The sequence below is a fragment of the Protopterus annectens genome, chromosome 5.part0, assembly GCF_019279795.1.
Source record: "Protopterus annectens isolate FY-2018-M chromosome 5.part0, PAN1.0, whole genome shotgun sequence".
Classification (NCBI taxonomy): domain Eukaryota; kingdom Metazoa; phylum Chordata; order Ceratodontiformes; family Protopteridae; genus Protopterus; species Protopterus annectens.
Window position 1 is genome coordinate 1,913,016,104 of NC_056735.1, and position 21,753 is coordinate 1,913,037,856.

Sequence of the window (21,753 nt, forward strand, 5' to 3'; positions counted from 1 at the left end):
CAAACTTATAATTGGTGGGAAAAAATAGGATAGAGGCAGTTTAAGTATGGGTTGTTGGACAGACTGTAGAGTCAACATCTTATATGAAGTAGGGTGATTTATTAGGTAAACACAAACTTATAATTGGTGGGAAAAAAATAAGATAGAGGCAGTTTAAGTATGGGATGTTGGTATATTCATTAACTATTTAAAATACTTTATAAAAATACTCATCTTCATAAGATTAATCACATAATGCTGGCAGGATTACAGGATATTCTAAATGAAATAAATTTTAAAATGCATCTTGAAACAGTACCATGCAGGCCTTCCCAATCTCTCAAAGCAGTGCCACCAAGGAACTGTAAATAAGTCACTCTCTCTCTCCTATAGCTCCACTACATGGATCACAAGTGAAACACTGACTCTGTGTGTTTATATTTACCCTTCTGGTCACAGAAAAGTTTCCATGATTGTCAGAAGTACTTTCTCACATTAAGCACCTGTAAAATTCCTGCTTCCACTCCTTCCCTATAACTCGTACCATGGTCTTTAAATGAAAATGACTTTACTCAACAGTCTGTTAATTTCCTCTCTTATCTAACACTATGTGATCTTAACATCCAGTCCTTGTCAGAAAGGTAAAACAGCTGGAGAGTTATTGGTGCAGTCCTAGTAACATAACCTTGGCCAGCCACTACCTGAATTTAAATGCAATAATGAGTGAAGAGTTCATAAAACTAAATGACCTTTTCATTTCATTGGGTATCTGGTCATGCTGATGTCATAGAAGTGTGTATATTAAGGAGCATTTTCTTATATTTAAAGATTAAAATTTAATTTCAAATGCAATGAGTGCAACTCTATTATTATTACTTCTAGGCCCACTTAGAAAAAAAGCAGCTTTTGCCACTCATCATTAACAGAGCTCCCTTCTCCTACGGTAAATTAAATTTCATGTGTGACTCAAAGAAGATCTCCACATAATCTGCTTATCCATTTATTTAGTTTGAATTAATGTGTTCCCATTTATTTCCATGGGTGCAATGAACAGGGTTTCACCTAGGTTAAGTAACATTTTACATAGACTGTTTTCATACGTGGCTTTTTATTGCACTTCTGAAATAATTTTCAGTCTTTTTTCATAGGTTCGGCAATTTTGTAGTGAAAGATATTTAGGTTTACAGTTATGTTTTAGTTTGTTCATAGTTTCATAGGTTGGTGCTAGGCTATCGGCCCTAGGGCCTATACAAGTCTAGCCATATCAATACCCTGGATATTTCTTCCCACAATATTTACTTCCCTGGAACCCTGTCTAGCAGGGTGACTGACATGATTCCAGGGTGAATTTCCTATCTCCCATCCAATCAAGGTTCTTTTTAAAGAGGGCCAAGGAGGCACTCTGCTTGACATGTATGGGCAGTCTATTCTAGAGTATGGGGAGTCTCTGCCTCAGGAACCTATCCTTCCAGCATGTTTTGTTCATTGTGATGACAAGGTTTAGATCCCTGGAGTGTGTGCCTCTGAGGGATTGGGATTTCTTTAAGTGGAGCATGTCCCACAGCTCAGGGTTTGACATGGCCTTGTATGTTAAGCAGAGATCGCCTCTGAGTAGACGATATGCCACAGAGTATAGCTGGAGTTTTTTTAGACCGTCAGCATAGGGCATCTGCTTTAGGCCAGTGATTCTTTTAGTGACGTATTTCTGCTGCCTTTCCAGCTGTTGCAGATGTCCTGTGAGGTACATACCAAATGGGGCGTTATACTCTATAATGGGTCTAATGAGGGATGAGTACAGTGGGACAATGACCTCCTTTTTTCTGGTTGAAAATCCCTTAGTGATGAGGTGTGCCACATAGAAGGATTTCCTGACTGTTTTGGCAATGTGGTTATCGAAGATAAGACCACTGTCCACTTGTGTCCCTAAGTCTTTCATCACACTTTTGATGTTTAGTGTACTGCCACCTATGTGGTAATTCATGGGTACATGTTTTTTTCCAAAGGGGATAACTATACATTTCTGGGCATTAAGCTTGAGCCCATGGCTCTGGCACCAAGCATCTGTTTTTGTAAGGCCCTGTTGTAGAAAATCCACATCATTTGGGGATTCAACAATGGCTCCTAGTTTGCAGTCATCTGTGAACATTGTTAGCCAGAGTCCTTTAGTGTTGGCCTGTACTTCAGAGAAGTAGATGCCAACAAGAACGGTCCCAGAACTGAACCCTGAGGTACTCCACTTGTCACTTGTCTGGAGCTGGATTTGGAGTCAGCTACTTTTACAGTCTGAGTTCTATCAGTAAGCCAGTTGGCAACCCATCGAGTGATGCAGGGATTTATGCTTAGCTTAGTAAGTTTATCTATGATTCCAGAGTGGGGGATGGTGTCAAAGGCCTTGGTGAGGTCCAGATAGGCTGTGTGGACTGCCTTACCCTTGTCCACAGCTCTGGAGACTGATTTGAAGAAGTCAGTCAGGTTCAGTAGACAAAATCTGCCCTTCACGAACCGAAAATGGGTGGGGTGCAGTGTTTGAAGGTTGTCAATGTCTTTGTTTATAAGTTCCATGATAATGTGTTCCATGCCCTTGCAGATCTAGCTCGCCAGACTGATGGGACAGTAGTTCCCGAGATCCAAGGTGGATCACCCCTTGTGGAGTGGGATAACTGTAGCTGTGCGCCACTCAGTGGGCATGAAGCCTGAGGTGAGGCTATGATTAAACATGACACTTAGGTGAGGTGCCAGTTCATTTTGTAGTTCATGTAGTACACAGCCCAGGATGTCATCTGGTCCCATGGATGCTGTATTCTTAGCTTTGGAGAGTGGGGTTTCTACCTGTGTGGCCATGATTACCGGAATTTGGCAATCTTTTGGTATTGAGATAGGCCCTTTAGGGGGTAAGAGACAGGTGAAGTTGGCACTTAATCAATCTGCCAGGATATTGGCAATATGCTTGGGATCAGTATATTTAATGCCATTCTGTTGTAGCTCAGAGCAGATCTGAGCATTGCCATTTAGATTCTTGACATAACTATAGAATGCCTTGTAGTTGTCTTTGGAATCTTTGGCAATTTTATTTTCATAACTAGCTTTTGCGGATATTATGAGGGGATCTCAGTTTCTTACTGAGGCTGGTAAGGGAGTTTGTTGCATCCTGGGATTTTCCTCTTTTCTGCAACAGTTTTTTCCTTCTGTTGTATAGTTTGTTTATAGCAGGGGATCACCAGATTGCCTTCCTTTTTTTGGAGGAGAGCGTCTTGGTTCTATTTGGGATGGCACAATTCATGCATGAGTGGATGAGCTCGTACAGTGCCTTAGTGTAGGATTCAGCAGTCAAACTTTCAGATCCTGTCTGCATGGGTGTCATGAAGTTTGTCACTTCTGACTTGAGTAGCATGAAGTTGGCTTTGGAGAAGTTTTTTATGGAGGTTTCCTTACTGGGGGGTGGGGGTGATATGGATGTCAAGGGTGATTTGCTTAAAAGTATTTAATGTATTTCCTCATGTTTGGGACTAGTTTCCCACAATTATGTTGTTCTGATTAGCTCATTGTGGTCTGTGTTTCATTTTATTTTTACCTTTTAATTTATTTTATTTTTATTGTAATTTGAAACTATTTCATTTCTAAGGGTTTTATTTTGGGGTCAGTTCTGCTTAGAGGAGCCGTGTATTTTGCATTTGTAATTTTAGCATTTTTTTACTTTTAAAATGAATGGGGTAGAGTTACAGTGACTGCTAATATAGGTAAAGTAGTGAATAAGATCACGATAAAACATATCTACACATCAGATAAATCTTTTATTATACCATTTTTCAGTGTCAGTTGGAATATGTCCAGTAGCTCCATTTGTAGCTCTATGCAGATCCATGTCTATGTACCTGTTAATTATATATCTACTATATATCTAATCTGTCTAATACATTATAAAAAGACAGTGCACTATTCTAAGTGTTGCAAACTGTAAAAAAATGAGGTGATTAATATAATACTTTGTTGTATGCTCAACTGCTCTCATTATTCTGAGCCTGAAAGTGCCATTCTAAATTTCTCATATTTATTAATTGAGATATATTAACAGTCTGTAACCAAAATTTGATTATGACAGGTTCTTGAATGGATCAGTTGACAGAATGTTCATATTTCTGATTTTCGCATATTGGTGAGAGAATACTTTTCATTTTTAGAAGTAAATTATGCATTTTGTGTGCTAGATTCGGAATATGTCAGTGGAAATAAACAAGCTTGAACAATTTGATAAAAACAATATCCTTGCATTCCGTCGTGAGATTGATGCTCTGAAGCAACGGATAAAACAATGTGAAGAACAGAATGCAGGACCTCACCCAAATGTTCCATCACCTCCTGAATATGGTTAGTGCAGTGATTTCATTAAACATCTTTTTGAATGTTCACAGGTCATGACAGTATATACTCCATTCATATTTTTATTTTTGTAAAAAGGTTATTGCATTAATAAAGTAACGAATGATAACTAACTCAATAAATTCGTTTCAACCAGGTTGATGTGACAGAACTAGTCTCACTGCTACTTACATATTTTGTTTTAAATATAAAATAGAAACTCTGCAGTAAAGACCTGGACAGTGTCAAAGAACAAAGCAATGATACATAGGACTGAGCATCAGAAAATAAATTTCAACATGCTATGCATTTACAAAGGAGTTATAAGTTACCCTGAAATGTTATAACTTTAGAGTAAGTTATAATAATTTTGAATGAATATGGGTGGTAATGTTCCCCAAGGGAGATTTGGCCCCAAAATGTCCTCATTGCTGATACGAGAGGTATCCGTTTTAAGCAGGTGAATATCCAGTACACCCCTCAGGTGCAGCAGGTCCTGCCAGGACAAAAAGCAAATCAAGAAATAGATACATGCATAAACAAAAAAAATGTTAATATTTAATTGGAAAGTCACCTAAACTGATTAATGTGAAACATTGGGTACTGTTTTTTTTTCCAAATCTCATTTGAGTTGTTTATATATTATATTTTTAACCAGCTGTCAACATAGTCTCCAACACTGTATCCACTATAACTATCATTAGCCTAGCCTCTAGACTCCCCCCCCCATCCCTATTCTCTCCGAAGCTCTCTAATCATCTCTCCCTCTTTATCACGGGAAAGTCCCTTACCTCCTTGCATACCCTACTTTGAACTTACCATCCACTCTCATCGATTGTCTTCCTCACTACCTGCCCTCTTCCTTTCCTTCTTGGCTCTTGCTCACCTAGCCCTAGGACTTTTACCATCTCTCATTCTACCCTGTGCCTGCCTTTCCACGTAGTCTCTACACGTATGCACACACACACACACACACACACACACACACACACACACACACACACACACACACACACACTTACTTCACTCTTCCCCCCTTTCCCACTCTGCATCTACATGCACACACCTACCTAACCCCTCCTCCCCCTCTTTCTACATCCACTCCTACCCCCTAACTATTATAAGCATCTTATCCCTCAGAGTGCCGTCTTTAAATCCCTAGCTCCACTCCCGGCTGCTGTTTATCCCTGGCTGCAGAGTTCGCAGTAAGACTTTGTAATCATTATTGCTTTTGTATGTAAGTGTAATACTTGTTTATCCCTGGTTGTAGAGTTCACAGTAATAGTTTGGAATCATCATTGCTTCTGTATGTAAGTGTAATACTTGTTTCCTGCTACTATATTGTATCTGATCCTAAATGTGTCTATTGCATTGCACTTACAGCACATTGTAGTATCTGTCGTTTTGTCTTGCTTTAATGGACATTAAGGAACCCTGTACATAATGTTAGATATGCAAAGTGTTTGAATGGTAACATATTTATAGTGTGTATTCTGAGGGTTTTTTTACAGTAATTCAACTACTTGTAGTACCTCCAACTGTATTAATTTACCAGACACTCCTCAGATCACTCCCTAGCATCAGTTTAAATCGTTCATGTGTTTTTTAGCGTGGAATGAGTAATGTAGTTGCTACTAGCCCCCTGGGCTTTTTAATACCCAGTTAAAAGTTTCTGCTTGCCTTTGCTTACACATTTGTATCTGGCATTGTGAACCTTTACAACTTGCTATTATTTTCAAATTCTCCAGGTAGCATATATAACCCCACGCAAGCAATGAGATTTTTTTTTTTTGTACATCATACTGCCTAGCTCGCATCTTGTCTTCTTCTCGTGCCCTTTAGATTACAAAGTGCATATGCTTGTCAGACACTGCAAAGGCAAACAGTCCTTCCCAAACATTTGTACTGGCAGTTTTTAACAAAGAAATTTCTCTCCTAACTTGTGAACCCTCAGGATACGTAGAACTTTTGGCAGCAATACTGTAGGTCTGCAGATCAAGTACACAAGTTAGCGTCTTGCTTATGTTCACGGATTAAGCACTGTTTCATTGTTAGTACGTTTGCGTGTTGCTTAATTTTGGGAATGAGCCTTGGTTTTCAATACGTTTTACACCCTCATATCCGAGTGTCACTGTTAAGTTTAATATGCCAGTGTTTAAGCTATGCTCATTAACTGGTCTGTGAAATGATTTAGACCGCGTTTTTTTATTTCTATGTTCTGCTAGCTGTTTTTTTTCCCAGTATTTCTATAGTGTTACCTACATTATCTATAGCTGTGTGTTTCATAGAACTGTTGGAAAATTTTATTTGTTTGCATCTGCATTGTACATCCCATGACATTTTTCTCTCTCTGTATTCCCTCTAAGCTTGACACTATCCTGCCAGTATAAACCTCCCAGAGATCGTGTCCTTCTGGATGCCCAAGATCTAGGGGAATAACAGACTTTAAAAACAGAGTCTACTACCTCGTCCCAGCATAGGAAAAGAAGCCTATTTCTCCCCCTGTGCTGTACTGACCTAAGGAAGCAAGACTAGGACAGTAAAGTATGTGCAACCTGCTCCTCACCTCCTATAATTTGTAATTAATTCCTGACAATTGGTTCTAGTGTGCGTTCCCTGCCAGGACAACCAGTAGCCATAGTCTCCAACACTGTATCCACTATAACTATCATTAGCCTAGCCTCTAGACTCTCCCCCATCCCTATTCTCTTCAAAGCTCTCTAATCATCTCTCCCTCTTTATCTCTGGAAAGTCCCTTACCTCCTTGCATACCCTACTTTGAACTTACCATCCACTCTCATCGATTATCTTCCTCACTACTTGCTGTCTTCCTTTCCTTCTTGGCTCTACCCACTCTGTTCGCCCTGCGGGCTCACTCCACACACCCTACCCTATCCCAAATCCCACTCACCCTAGTACACCTACCCTTATACCTCCAACACCACACCACATCCAAAACCATCCAATCACATACACCTACATATTAAAGGATGAACTAGCAATCATCCAATTAGATACTGCTACTTGTTAAAGTACCATTACACAGTTAGGACATCTCACTTACCGTCCTCATTACCAATCCCTTCCACCATTTAGAAACCTATACATTTCCCTTTACAATGCCCATAATACCTATGTCAATACATATAAAACTATTTCTCTTATATATACTCCTTCCTATTCTATCCGTATCATATATCCTAACCACCTATGAATACCTCACCTTCACTGAATTTCACCATCCCTTTAAGCAAAGTTCTCCACCAACTCAAGCTGCCTCCCAAGACCATATAAACATAACATCTACATCCATCTACATACTCCCAAAGTATCATAGATTAGCTCACATTACTTATCACCAGGCCAGGAAAACTCCAAACATTTTCTATAAATTCCTAAAGCTCACATAGTCTCAAACATCACCCCCTACTAGATGGTGGCATCCATCCCAACCCAGGCCCAAACTGTCAAGGCACCACTGGTCCCCACATATGTAATCCCTCTACCTCTTATACCCCTATAAAGACCCCTCATTCTCTCTTTATAGCACATCTCAACATACAAAGCTTAAACAATAAAATTTCCCACCTTCATGCTCTCCTAGATGTACATTCCTTTGACATCCTTTGTCTAACCACAACATGGCTTAAACCACCAACCCAGGACGATGAAATCACCCCACCTGGATACAATATTTTGAGAATAGACCGCAAAACCAGAAAGGGAGGAGGGGTGGCAATATTATACAAATCAGAGCTACAACTTACTCCATCAGATGTGCAATTACCTTCACATAATAACGCTGAGATTCTTATTTTTAAACTTCAGATCAATGCCTGCAAATCTATCCATATAATATGCTGTTACCTTCCCCCTGGTAATAACATCAACACCCTTGAAAATATCCTTAGCTGGCTCTCTACGTGCTACCCTCAAGAAACCATACTGCTGGGTGACTTTAACATAGACTGGAATAGCTGTATTTCAACCAAGCTAACTACCCATATAAACCTATATGTTTTTTCCCAAACTATTACCACCCCTACCAGGATCCTTAAACCCACCAGCAAAGAAAACACCTTAGACTGGATCCTAACAGCCATCCCCTTACATACAAAGCAGGTACTCTTCCTGATGATATTAGTGACCACTCACTAACCTATATTATTAGACAAAAGATCAATATTCCCAACCCCACCATTTATAGAACTACTCGTTCCAACAAAAATTTTAACCCAGAAAGCTTCCAATCTGAACTCAAAGCTTGTGACTGGTCACCCCTAAAAAACCTCCAACTAGAGGAAGCAGTGTCTTACTTTAATACTAAATTCTTACAAATCCTAGACTATCATGCCCCTACTCGCTCAGTTAGATATAGGACTAAAACTGCTCCTTGGCTCACAAAAGAGACAAGGCAAAAAATCCTTCTAAGAAATAAAAGCTGGGCCAAATGGAGAGCTACAAAAATCTCACTAGATCATCAAAAATGTACACAGCTGAGAAATGCTACTAAAAATCAATACTACTAGATAAAAAAACACTTTTACTTTCAACTCCAACAAACTCACCAACTCAAACCACAAAAGTTCTGGACAGATATTAATAGACTCCTACATCTTGGGCTCTCCAAAATACCAACCCCATCAGGTGCCACCTATGATAATCCCAAGCATATTGCTAATGCCTTTAATACCTTCTTTACTGATAACATACAATCTCTAGCTAATTCCCTCCCATCTGTTAGCACAACCTTGCCTTCCACCACTACTAGCTTGCTTCCCTCATTCCATTTACAACCTGTTCCAACATCCCTCATCTGCACGCTTCTTCAAAAACTTAAACCTTGTACTCCCTCTGCTGATCTTCTCCCAGCAGAATATCTGCAAATAGCAGCTAAAGTCCTAGCCCATCCCATTTCCATCCTTATAAACAGAACCATTACTGAAGGAACCATCCCATCCATCTGGAAAATCTCCCATATTATCCCATTACATAACTCTACTGAACTTTCAAACTTTTGCCCGATAGCCTTACTCTCTCCTTTAGCAAAAATCATGGAAAATGCATCTACTGTCAACTACTTGATCACCTTCTTCAAAACAACTTACTAGCTAACTGTCAGCATGGTTTTCGGCCATTCCATAGCACTACCACTGCCCTCCTATCCTTTTCTGACTGCATTAATAAAAATCGTGATTACAATACACTATCCTCTGCACTCTTTATTGACCTCCCAAAAACCTTCAATATGATTAACCAGCAGCTTCTAATTAATATACTTAAATCTCTCTCACTAGCTACACAGGCATTACAATGGTTCAAGTCCTACCTAGAAAATAGGCAACAGGCTGTGCTTTTGGACAATAATCTGTCTTCACATCTTCCTGTTACCCTTGGTGTCCCTCAAGGCTCTATTTTAGGCCCTCTGCTTTTCTCAATCTTTAGTAATGATCTAAGTACAATAATTCCTCAAGCTACCTGCATACAATATGCAGATGACTCCACATTAATACTTTCTGCCACTTCTTCATCTGAACTCCAATCCCTCATCCAGACTATGTTTAATACTGTGGAAAATTGGTCCCTACAGCATGGCCTGCTCCTGAAACCCAAAAAAACAAAACTATTACTTTTCACTCCAACACAAAAGTCCACCCCAATAGACTTTACAGCTATATCTAATAACAGCACTGTTATATCTCCCGACCCAACCACCAAACTCTTAGGAGTAACAATTTACCACAACCTTAACTTTAACACACACATCAACACCACAATAAAATCAGTTAATAGAAAACTAGGCTCCCTTTACAAAATTAAACCCTTCCTTACTCCAATAGCAAGAACTACTATTGCCCATACCCACCTTATTGCCACCCTTCTCTATGCCTCACCAATTTATACCAATCTATCCAAACACAACTTCAACAAACTGGCAACCTCTTACAATAACATTGCCAGATCTGCCAGTGGCTCCCCTTTTAGAACCCACCATTTTCACAATCTACAACAGTTGGGTTGGCTGGAATTGCACAATCAGCTTCAATTTCACCAACTTTCTATTGCCCATAAGACCCTTTATCATCCTAATAATACCCCAATACTCACAAGCCTTATCACCCCCTACAAAAATCTTACAACCTTACGCTCAACAAGTAGACTACTAGTATCCATACACAAATCCAGTAACAAGGCTGGGGACTCAGTGTTCTCCAAAACTGTGGGGAAAGCCTGGAACCTTCTTCCCCGTGAACTCTCATCACTCTCTTCAACACTACGTTTTAAAAAGCAACTTGAAGAATACCTGAAAACCCATTGGCTTTGCCCATGTATTAACCCAGACTAATAATTCCTTCCTGCTATATCCTCTGAATACTTAGCTTTCTATTGCTGCTCTATTTCTACCCCTTCTATGAGCCTTAGAGATTGAGATCTGTGGTGGTGTCTTTCGGCTTTTCTCGGTTAGGGGTCGCCACAGCGGAACTCCGGTCCACTAATGATTGGCAGTAGATTTTTATGTGCCGAGTTGCCAGCCCAGATGCACAACTTTCTACGAAGGTACGCCCATTTAAGCATGTCTCTACACAGAAGACGCTCTTGCTGAGAATCGAACCGGACAACGTCTTACTGTGAGGCGACAACGCTACCGCAGCACCACCTGTAAGCTACTGAAAGTCTGTTTAACATGGTCTTTCTTATGATCCTCTCTAGAACAGGAACTTGCATTTCAAGTTTTCTACTGTATATTATGTCAGTACCTTATAAATACTCTATTTCTGTCTTTTTAAATATGTAAATTATATGATTACTAAGCTGTTATGGAAAATAGCATTCTAGTCTTAAAATTATTGTACCTGATGTTACTATTATCTGTTTAGTGGAGCTTATTTCCCCGGGCCTTTACTGAAGATGGACATATATCCAATTGGACTAGCCCAGTCAACAAATGTAAAATAAAATAAAATAAAATAAATAAAACTTAAAAATGTGTACACCTCAAACAACTCTTATGTACTTCAGAATTGGTATGTCACCCATGTCTATATCTGATTCTCTGTTTCTCTGATTCTCTGTTTTATTATTGCATATTAAGCATGATTTTTTTTCCTTTTCTTCTCTCTCTATTTTTACTTTTTATGTTCTCTGTCATTAGCTGGAAGATAGTTTCAGTCGATGCTTAATATAACTTAAGACCAGGACCCAGAGGAACAATCTTTGCATGCAAAGCTATCTTCTTTTGCATCTTTACTTTGAATGGAAGAACTTAACGAGATCATGTAAACTAGTGTGTAATCTGTATAATCACTATATCTATTTTATACTGGACAAACAGCATATTAAGAGTAAAGTACCAGTTTTACTTTGGGTCTTGCCTGAAATTTAAATAAAGTGTCACTGAAATTGTATAATCTGGCTAACTCCATCACAGGAATGCCTGAACTGTATACAAAAATTGCAACATTGTCAACAGAACTTCATGGTCCCTACATTCTATCTGAGAACTGTTAGCAGCTACATCTGACCCTTCTGCTGCACCATTTTAATGCCATGATGTCCTCGATACCCTTTTTAATGTGCTATAATACCGCTTCTAGCACTTTGTAATGTCCTTGAGACCTTTTATAATGCGCGATAATACTGCTTCTAGCACTTTGTAATGTCCTTGAGACCTTTTATAATGCACTATAATACTGCTTCTAGCACTTTGTGATGTCCTTGATACCTTTTATAATGCCCTATAATACCGCTTCTAGCACTTTGTGATGTCCTTGATACCTTATATAATGCACTATAATACTGCTTCTAGCACTTTGCGATGCCCTTGATACCTTTTATAATGCACTATAATACCGCTTCTAGCACTTTATGATGTCCTTGATTCCTTTTATAATGCACTATAATACTGCTTCTAGCACTTTGCGATGCCCTTGATACCTTTTATAATGCACTATAATACCGCTTCTAGCACTTTATGATGTCCTTGATTCCTTTTATAATGCACTATAATACTGCTTCTAGCACTTTGCGATGCCCTTGATACCTTTTATAATGCACTATAATACCGCTTCTAGCACTTTATGATGTCCTTGATTCCTTTTATAATGCACTATAATACTGCTTCTAGCACTTTGTGATGTCCTTGATACCTTATATAATGCGCTATAATACTGCTTCTAGCACTTTGTGATGTCCTTGATACCTTTTATAATGCACTATAATACTGCTTCTAGCACTTTGTGATGTCCTTGATACCTTTTATAATGCACTATAATACCGCTTCTAGCACTTTGTGATGTCCTTGACATCTTTTATAATGTGCTATAATACTGCTTCTAGCACTTTGTGATGTCCTTGATACCCTTTTTAATATACTGTTATACTGCTTCTAGCACTTTGCTTCAGAATTCTGCTATAACAAAATATATTTATTAAACCATAAGAATCAAACATAATTTAAACCATATTATTAATTTTGATCCAGTGATATTCATCATTTAATCAATTATAATTGTAACAATGATCATAACAATGTATAATAAAGTCATAATTTTTCAATAACATTTGCAGTTTACATTGTGTCAAAATAGTGGTGCTAAAGAGGTGAGAAATGTTATCATCATATCCTTCGTATTAAAGATTTAATATATATTCAAAATGTATTCATTCACCATTGATAATAAAAAAGAAGATGTAATAAAGGGGGGGGGGCAGACATGCTCATGGGTTTATTAACCATAATGTCCCTCCAACTCAATTAAAAAATATCTACAAAGCCATAATCTCACAGTCCTTTTCTCCTGTTGGCTATTAATTTGTCATATAAATAGCAAGTTGTTACCATCCTAAAAAATAATTTATTATCATTGTCTAAAATCATTAGTTTTTTTTTTTTTTTTTTTTTTTTTTATTTTACATTTGTTGACCGGGCTAGTCTAGCTGGATATATGTCCATTTTCAGTAGAGGCCCGGGGAGAAAAGCTCCACACAGTTTAAACAATGTTAACATAAACAACAAAATAGAAGAGAAAAAAAACATATTTATACATTTTATACATTTACTAACAGGGAGTCTGTCACTTATGAGTACATAATGAAGGTAACATATAATTTTAATAGGCTTAGAATAGGTTCATAGGTTCATAGGTTCATACTAGGCTATCTGCCCAAGGGCATTTATAAGCCTAGCCCATAGTTATTTGGCTTTCGCCACCCCTTTAGTTTGAATAAAACTATGCCTAATATTTTGCTGTGCCTCTGTCAAGCAGTGACACTGAAGTAATCCCTGGGGTATATCTGCGATCCCCCATCCATTGGTCAAGATTCCTCTTGAACAAGGCCAGCGAGGTGCTCTGCCTCACATGTACCGGGATTTTGTTCCACAGCATAGGGAGTCTCTGGGTGATGAATCTGTCCCTCCAGCATGTTCTATTAATAACCGTGTCAAGGTTTAAGTCTCCGCCCTTGTGGTTCTGAGGGATCTAGATTTTTGAGGTGAAGCATATTCATCAAATCAGGGTTTGACATGGCCTTATATGTCAGGCACAGGTCACCTCTGAGCAAGCGGTATGAGACTGAATAGAGCTGGAGTTCTTTCAGTCGGGCAGCATAAGACATATTTTTGAGACCCTTTATCCTTTTGGTGAGGAACTTTTGGGGCCTTTCCAGCTGCTGCAGGTGTCTGGTCAGATACATTCCGAATGGGGCATTGTACTCAATCATAGGTCTAATGAGTGATGAGTACAGGGGGGCGATGACCTCCCTTGATCTAGATGTGAATCCCTTCATGATCAGGTGGGCAATGTAGAAGGTTTTCCTAACTACTTTAGCAACATGAGTGTCAAACGAAAGGCTACTGTCAACCTGGGTCCCCAGATCCCTAAATGACTTCTTCTGTGCTCAGTGGATTGCCACCTATATGGTAGCTAGGGGTAACCTTGTTTTTCCCGAAGGGTATGACTATGCATTTCTTGGCATTTAACTTTAGGCCATGGCTCTGGCACCAGTTATCCGTTTCTGTGAGGCCCTTCTGAAGGATATCTGTGTCAGATGTCTTTTCGACTATGGCGCCCAGTTTGCAGTCATCTGCAAACTTTGTCAGCCATAACCCTCCTGTGTTTGCTTGTACTTCAGAAAAGTAGATGCCGAACAAGAGTGGACCCAGGACTGAGCCCTGTGGGACACCACTTGTGACAGGCTTTGAGTCTGACATGGCTCCAGCAACTCTGACCCTGTGGGTTCTGTCACTTAGCCAGTTTGCAACCCATCTTGTGATGTATGGGTTTACATTCAAGCTGATGAGTTTTTGATGATACCTGAGTGGGGTATTGTGTCGAAGGCCTTTGCCAGGTCAAGGTAGGCTGTATGGACTGCCTTTCCCTCATCAATGGCCTTGGTGACTGTCTCGAAAAAGTCAACCAAGTTTAAAAGGCATGATCTGCCTTTGACAAAGCCAAACTGGGTTGGATCCAAAGTCTGCAAGTTCCCTATGTCTTTATTTATGAGTTCCATTATGATCCTCTCCATGGCTTTGCAGATAAGGCTTGTCAAGCTAATGGGACGGTAATTTCCAGGGTCGGTGGAGGCACCGCCCTTGTGAAGTGGGACCACAGTCACCGTCGCCACTCCTTGGGTGCGTATCCTGAGGTGAGGCTAAGATTAAACAGCTGTCCTAACTGCGGGTTTAATTCCTCATTGAGTTCATGGAGCACACAGCCGGGGACACCATCTGGTCCCATGGATGCTGTCTTTTTTGCTTTGGAGAAAGCAGTTCTCACCTGGGCGTTGGAGATGTTTGGGGGGCTACAATCCTCTGGTATAGATATCTCTCCTTTTGGGGAGGGGAAGAAGTTTGCACTGAACCTGTCGGCCAGTATGTTGGCAATGTGTGTAGGTTCAGTAATCTTCACATCATTTTGAACTAATTCTGAGCATATCTGGGAGTTTCCTCCTAGGTTTCTAACATAGCTAAAGAAGGCCTTATGATTGTCTTTTGAATCCTTGGCGATTTTTCTCTCAAAATTTGCCTTGGATGATTTTATGAGAGCTCTTAGTTTTTTACTTATAATGATCAAAGGTGTCTTACCTTTCAAGGTTTTTGCTCTATCTTGTAGTAGCTTACTCCTTTTGTTGTAGAGCTTGTTTATGGCTGGGGTCCACCAGACTGGATGCTTGCCTTTGGTACAAAGAGTCTTAGTTTTGTTTGGGATTGCCTGATCCATGCAGTCCTGTAGGTGCTGGTAGAAGGCATTTGTAAGTGATTCAGCGGTTTGAGTAATGTTTACCACTGGCTCAGGGGCCTTAAAGGAGACCACACTAGTTTTTAGAAGTGTGAAGTCGGCTTTTGAGAAGTTTTTCACTGTGGTCTTTTTTGTTTCAGGTGGGGGCGGGATGAGGACCTCCAGCGAGAGTAGTTTATGATCTGATCTCACCAGTGAGGGGTATACTTCCGGTGTTGAACATTGTGATCCCATGTTCGTGATGATGAGATCAAGTATGTTTTCTCCTCTTGTGGGGATGGTGACTAGTTGTTCCATGGCATTTGAGTTTATGAACTCCAGGAACCTTTGGGCTAGAGTGTTTGGGCTTGAGTAGTGTTCCCAGTCTATATTAGGGTAGTTGAAGTCACCTAGTATGATGGTGTTTGGAGATACATTTATCCCCTCCATTGTTTTCAGGAAGGCCATGTGAGGTTCCTGAGTTTGAGAGGGTGGCCTGTAACATGCTACAAATTGCAGAGCAGTCTTGCCTATGGTTAATTGCACCTGGATGGTCTCCAATGCATCGTGCGTTGCCACCAACCTTGAGGTGTGGGTGTCCTTTATGAATATGGACACCCCTCCTTTCTTGGTGTTGTCCGGATTTTGGGGCGGAACACATGATATGAGGTGAAACCTGCTAGTGCTGGGGTGCTCTCAGGAGCCTTGAACCAGGTTTCTGTCACAGCACAGACATCGATGTTCTCCATACTGAGAAGGGCCTCGAGTGCGTGCATCTTGAGATTGAGACTTCTGGCATTGAGCAGCATTACCCTTAGTTTTTTTTACTTTTTTGTGTTCTAGGGTGGTAGGTTTAGAATTTGAGCCTTGCCTAAAAAGGCACTATGGGAGTGGCAAGAGCCTTTGCCAATATCCGGAAGCCTAGGGGTGACAGGTGCAAGCCGTCCCTTGCGAAGCAGCATGGCTTGTCCAGCATGTCATCCCAGGCAGACAGACATTGGATCCCCTTTGAATGACACCAGAATTTAAGCCAATTATTAAAGCTGATCATCTTATCACTGTATTGTGGCATCATTCTAGGTGAAGGTAGGATACTGCTCAAGGTCAGGGTCATACCTGCCTGGGCTACATAATCAGAGAGCTCCTCAATGTCTCTTTTCATGTAGTCCAAGGAGGTACGTCTCAGGTCGTTGACACCAGCGTGGACAATGACTGAGTCGTACTTGTACATGCTGTTGAGAGACCTGAGTGCTTGTGTTATGTGGCGGATTCTAGCACCCGACAGGCAGCTTACTGTGACCTTCTCCTTACTCAGTCTGGTGAGCGGGACGTCAGTGTGTCTGACTATGGAGTCACCTATGACAAGTATGTTTGGTGTTGTATTTGGCCTTAAGGGCAGTGACTGCTTTGCACACTGATTTTGTTGTTTATGTGTTGTTTGTGTGGTGTATTGAGTTTGCAGTTGCTTGGGTGTCTGCTTTGGAGGCCTCTGCTGTTTAGGTAAATTTTTACTCAGAGCCTCCGAGTATGTCTTAGTGTGTTTATGTGTTTGATTCAGTGGTGTGGTTGAGTTATGTGAGACTGGTATTGTGGTGTGTGTAGTTGCCTTCTCCTCCTGCCTGGTCTTGCCAGTCCTGAGTTGAGAGAGCTCAGCCTCCAGTCTGGCTAAATAGCTGCATCTCTCACAAGTGTTAGTATTACATGGGAGGAGGAGATGGTTGTCCGTGTACATGAGGCAATTGTAACATTGTCTCAGAATTCCCAGATTCATCAAATGGGCAGGAGAGGACGCCAGCATCTGACCCTTCGACATGCTAGAAAGAATTATGAGTTGGTATGAGACAGAAAAGTAGTGGGCTTAGCAGGGAAGTGGGCACTCCTCGGGGGTTTTGCTAGTGAGAGATTTGTATAATATAGGAGTGCTTGACCTGCAAAGAGAATGCTTATAAGACAAGGGATATGCTTATAAGACAAGTGCTGAGCTTTTTGAGAAGAAAAAGCTATTTGGAACAAGTGCTGCACTTTTTAGTGTAGGTGTAAACTGTTTAGGTTCCTAACAGAGCAGTTCTAAGGGAAAAATTGAAGAACAGACTTTCTGGAGCCAGAAAGAGTTTAACCTTGTTTAACCGGCGCTGCCCGATGCTGCTCTAGTGGCAACTCCGCGCTAAATCGCGCTAAAGCACGTTAAAGCGTGCTTGATAGCAGGGGCTGGAAAGAAGCAGGAATAGACCCAAAAGGGAAAATAAAACTACAGTTTCAAGTCAGTAACCACCTCTACGGGGGGCAGGGAAGCTGCTCAATGTTAGTCACTGCCACTGAAGAACAGAGAGACCCTCCTTCAGCCCAAGCAAAAATGGCCTCAGAGAAACTTTCAAACAGTTCAGGAACAGCAAGCCTGTAACTGAACTTTTTTAACTCTCAGAAAAGTGGGAAAAAAGCAGAATACATTTATGTGTTGCTAAAGAGTATTAGTTGAAGGAAAGAAGTTAGTAAAAGTGTTGATATAGATAATAGAGGAAGATAATGAAAATATATGGAGGGGTTGTTAGGTAAAGTGTGTAGTAGTGATATGAGTCAGTTTAAAAGATGTAGTACTAGTATGGAGTGTGAGGAGAGAAAGCATGGTAGTATCTAGAAAAAAAATAGACATAAAGAAATATGGATAAGATAAGTTAGTGAAAGAGTAGGTTCAGAGATGAGAATTTTAGATGAGTAAGTCAACAGTAGATAGGTTGGTCAGTCTGGTTTAGAACAGGGGCACATCCAGTGTGTTTTTAGGTGGAGTGTAAGCCTATTTTTAAATAGAGTAATTGAGGGAATTGTGGTCAGTTCAGATGGAAGTTGATTCCATGTTTTTCCAATGGAAACAGAAAATAGAGAGTCTCCTGCTCTATTGTTTGATTTGTTGATGTGTATAAGAGATTTTTGTGATGATCTTAGGGATTTAAGGTTTACATAGGGGTGGATAAGATTTGTTAGGATGGGTGTTCTTTCAGGTTGATACAGAATTTTGTGGATGATGGTAAGTTGATTATATTTCAGAAGCTGCTGAAGTTCAAGCCATCCAAGGAGCTTAAGATTAATACAGTGATGAGTTCTGTAAGGGCTGCCTGTGGCAAATCTGGCTATGTTATTAAATGAGTTTTCTAGTTTTTAAGGTTATTTTTGACAGATTGGTAAATATGGGTGAAGCATAAAGAAGGGTGGACATAAGGTGAGTGTGGGCAATGGTAATTCTAGTTGCAGGAGTAAGGAAGGATTTGATCCTAAAGAGAGAGCCTATTTTTTATTGGTAGTTTTCAGAATGTTGTTGATATGGGCCTCAAAGTTTAGGTTATTATCTATGGTGATACCTAGCAGTTTGGTAGTTTGATCTTGGGTTATTAGCGTGCACGAGATGATAGAGAGAAGTCTATAGGTGGAGATTTACTGGTAGGTGTGAAAAGGAGAAGTTTGGTTTTTTTGGGGTTTAGTAAGAGGCAGCGTTTTGTAAACCATAGTTCTACAGAGTTAAATGTGTCTTGAGATAGGGAGTGAAGATGAGATACAGATGATACAGTGCATATTAGTGTAGAGTCATCTGCGTATTGGATGCATGTGGCTTGGGGAATTACTTGGTGTAGATCATTAATGAATATAGAGAACAGAAGAGGGCCCAGTATGGAGCCTTGAGGAACTCCAATGTTAACTGGTAGCTGAGTAGAGAGAGTGTTTTTCCATAGCACAGCTTGATGTCTGTTATTTAAGTAGGAATGGAACCATTTAATGGCAAGTGTGTTGAGAGATAGAGATTTAAGAATGTTAATGAGAATAGTGTGATTTACCATGTCGAAAGCTTTGGATAGGTCTATGAAAAGAGCAGAGGAGAGCATGTTAAGGTTCCGGTTGTTATTTATGCTGTCAATAAAGGAGAGGAGGGCAGTAGTAGTGCTATGGGAGGGTCGGAAGCCATGTTGGGTGTTGGAAAGTAAGTTGTTATGGAGAAGGTGGTCTAGCAATTGCCTATGTATACATCTTTCCATGATCTTAGATAGTGTGGATAGTAGGGCGCTGGGACGACAGTTAGAGAATTCAGTGGAGTCTCCTCCTTTGTGAAGGGAATAATGTGAGAGACTTTCCAGAGTTTAGGGATATATCCTTCAGTGATGGTTCTATTAATGAGGATGGAGATGGGGTATGCAATAGATTTGGCTGATATCTGTAGATATTCAGATGGTAGTTGGTCAGCAGAAGGAGTACATGGTTTCAGTTTTTGGAGAAGGGTGAGAATAAATGATGTGGGGACAGGTTGGAAGAGAAAAGCTGGAGGTGTGTTATAGTTAGAAATGGATGTTATGTCGTGGGGAGAGAGTTGACAAGCAAGATCTTGAATTGCTTTGACAAAGAAAGTATTGAAGGTGTTTGCAGTTTGTTCGGGATTGTCTTTGTCAGTGCCTTGAGGGTTAGGTGTGAGTGATTGACTTGGGTGTAATAGTTGATTAATACTTGACCAGAATTTTTGGGGTTTATTATGGTGGGTATGTTCATGCAACACAAGCGCATAAATCAACAGTCAATATAAACAATACTCTTATACTGGCCAATTTTCACTAAAGGGCTGGAATCCTTCTCTTGTTTGATGTCTGCCATGATCAGTCTATAATTCTTAAGCAGTGCACAGGCAGTTTATACCTGGTCTGTACACCATAACAAATTAATGTTAAAAACTCCTTATTAGTACTCCCAATTTGCTCCATCCTAGACAAATCTTGACAAATAGAAAAATCTTGTCTTAGATTTAAACTTATCAAAAGACAGCTATCTATGTCAACATGACCTTACTAATATGTCTTTATCTCTTTCTATCTCTCTCTATATAAATATATATATATATATATTAGTATATCTAGCTATCTTGCTGTTTATTTCTAAAGCTAACCAACTCACTGTTTTATAATTCATGGTTTTTATCATATTCCAATGTCACTCAAAAGACAGCTATCTATGACAACATGACCTTACTAATATATTTCTCTCTCTCTGTATATATATATATATATATATATATATATATATATATATATATATATATGTGTGTGTGTGTGTGTGTGTGTGTGTGTGTGTATATGGTGGTAAAGCGAAACCGGTCTGTGGGGCAGACTGTGAGGCTGAATAAAGCCTTTACACCTAAAACGGCTGTTGGATTTTTCTTTTGAGTGCTGGATCCTAGTTATATATATATAAATGTATCTAGCTATCTAGCTGTTTATTTCTAAAGCAAACCAACTCACCCCCTTATAGTTCATGGTTTATCTCATATTCCAATATCACTCTCATCCATAAGCCAGCAACAATAAATCACTCACAGTGGAGGTACCTTTCAACAAATCAACCCACTCGATAACATTCAAGAACATCACTGACAACTCCTCCAGTTGCATTCTTGATCAAACTCAGCCAATGCACACTCTCCATAGAAGAGCCCAGCCTATCCAGCTGACTAAACAACTGTGGGATATAATGCCAAACATTTTAAGGCCATTGATTGGCTTTCTTTTTTTTCAAAATGCAAAGATAGCCACTTTGTTTTCATATGCATCAGCTAGAAGTCTCACAAAAATCATTTTATAAATAAAAGCCTTATATCTGAGCAGCATCAAAGCACATCTTCTTACTGTCATCCTAAAGGCATCTCATCAGTTTTATTAATACACAAATATACTTGGAGAGTATACTCTGGAGAAGAGACATACATCTTGCTTTATGTATAGACACATCCAATGATCTTAGAGTCTTTGTGCCTTTAGACAGATTTTTAATACTGTCTTTATATACCTTCAAGCATTAAATTACAGTTATTGATGTTATCCTCTTAGTCATAAATAATGCTTATAGTCATGTAAATATATAATATTGGAGGAACTCAAAATGTCAACATACCTCTTCTAATCTATTTAACAAATTTGCAGTCCCATACAAAATATCCACAAATCCACAAATAATCATTTGATTATTCCATTCAGTCATAATAAACACTAATGCCTATCATACATAATATCCACAAATAATCAGTACTCATTTGATCATTCAGTTTTAATCAAAATAAACACCAATGACTACATATTAAGATGCAATACAAAAGGAGCCAATAGAGACATCTCCCTCACAAAACCCAAGCAACTTTGGTTATAACCTCCCCTCTAACATCTGAACAATTAGTAGC

The 21,753-nt window shown here is 39.6% G+C and overlaps 1 protein-coding gene across 1 annotated transcript in view; it reads left to right on the plus strand.

Moving 5' to 3' along the window:
- The window catches only part of LOC122801985 (olfactomedin-4-like), a 197,385-nt gene that overhangs the window by 109,215 nt on the left and 66,417 nt on the right, over nucleotides 1-21,753 (plus strand). The window contains exon 4 of the mRNA XM_044071721.1: nucleotides 4,185-4,344. Coding sequence (XP_043927656.1) covers nucleotides 4,185-4,344 — 160 coding nt within the window. The remainder of the gene's footprint in view (nucleotides 1-4,184; nucleotides 4,345-21,753) is intronic.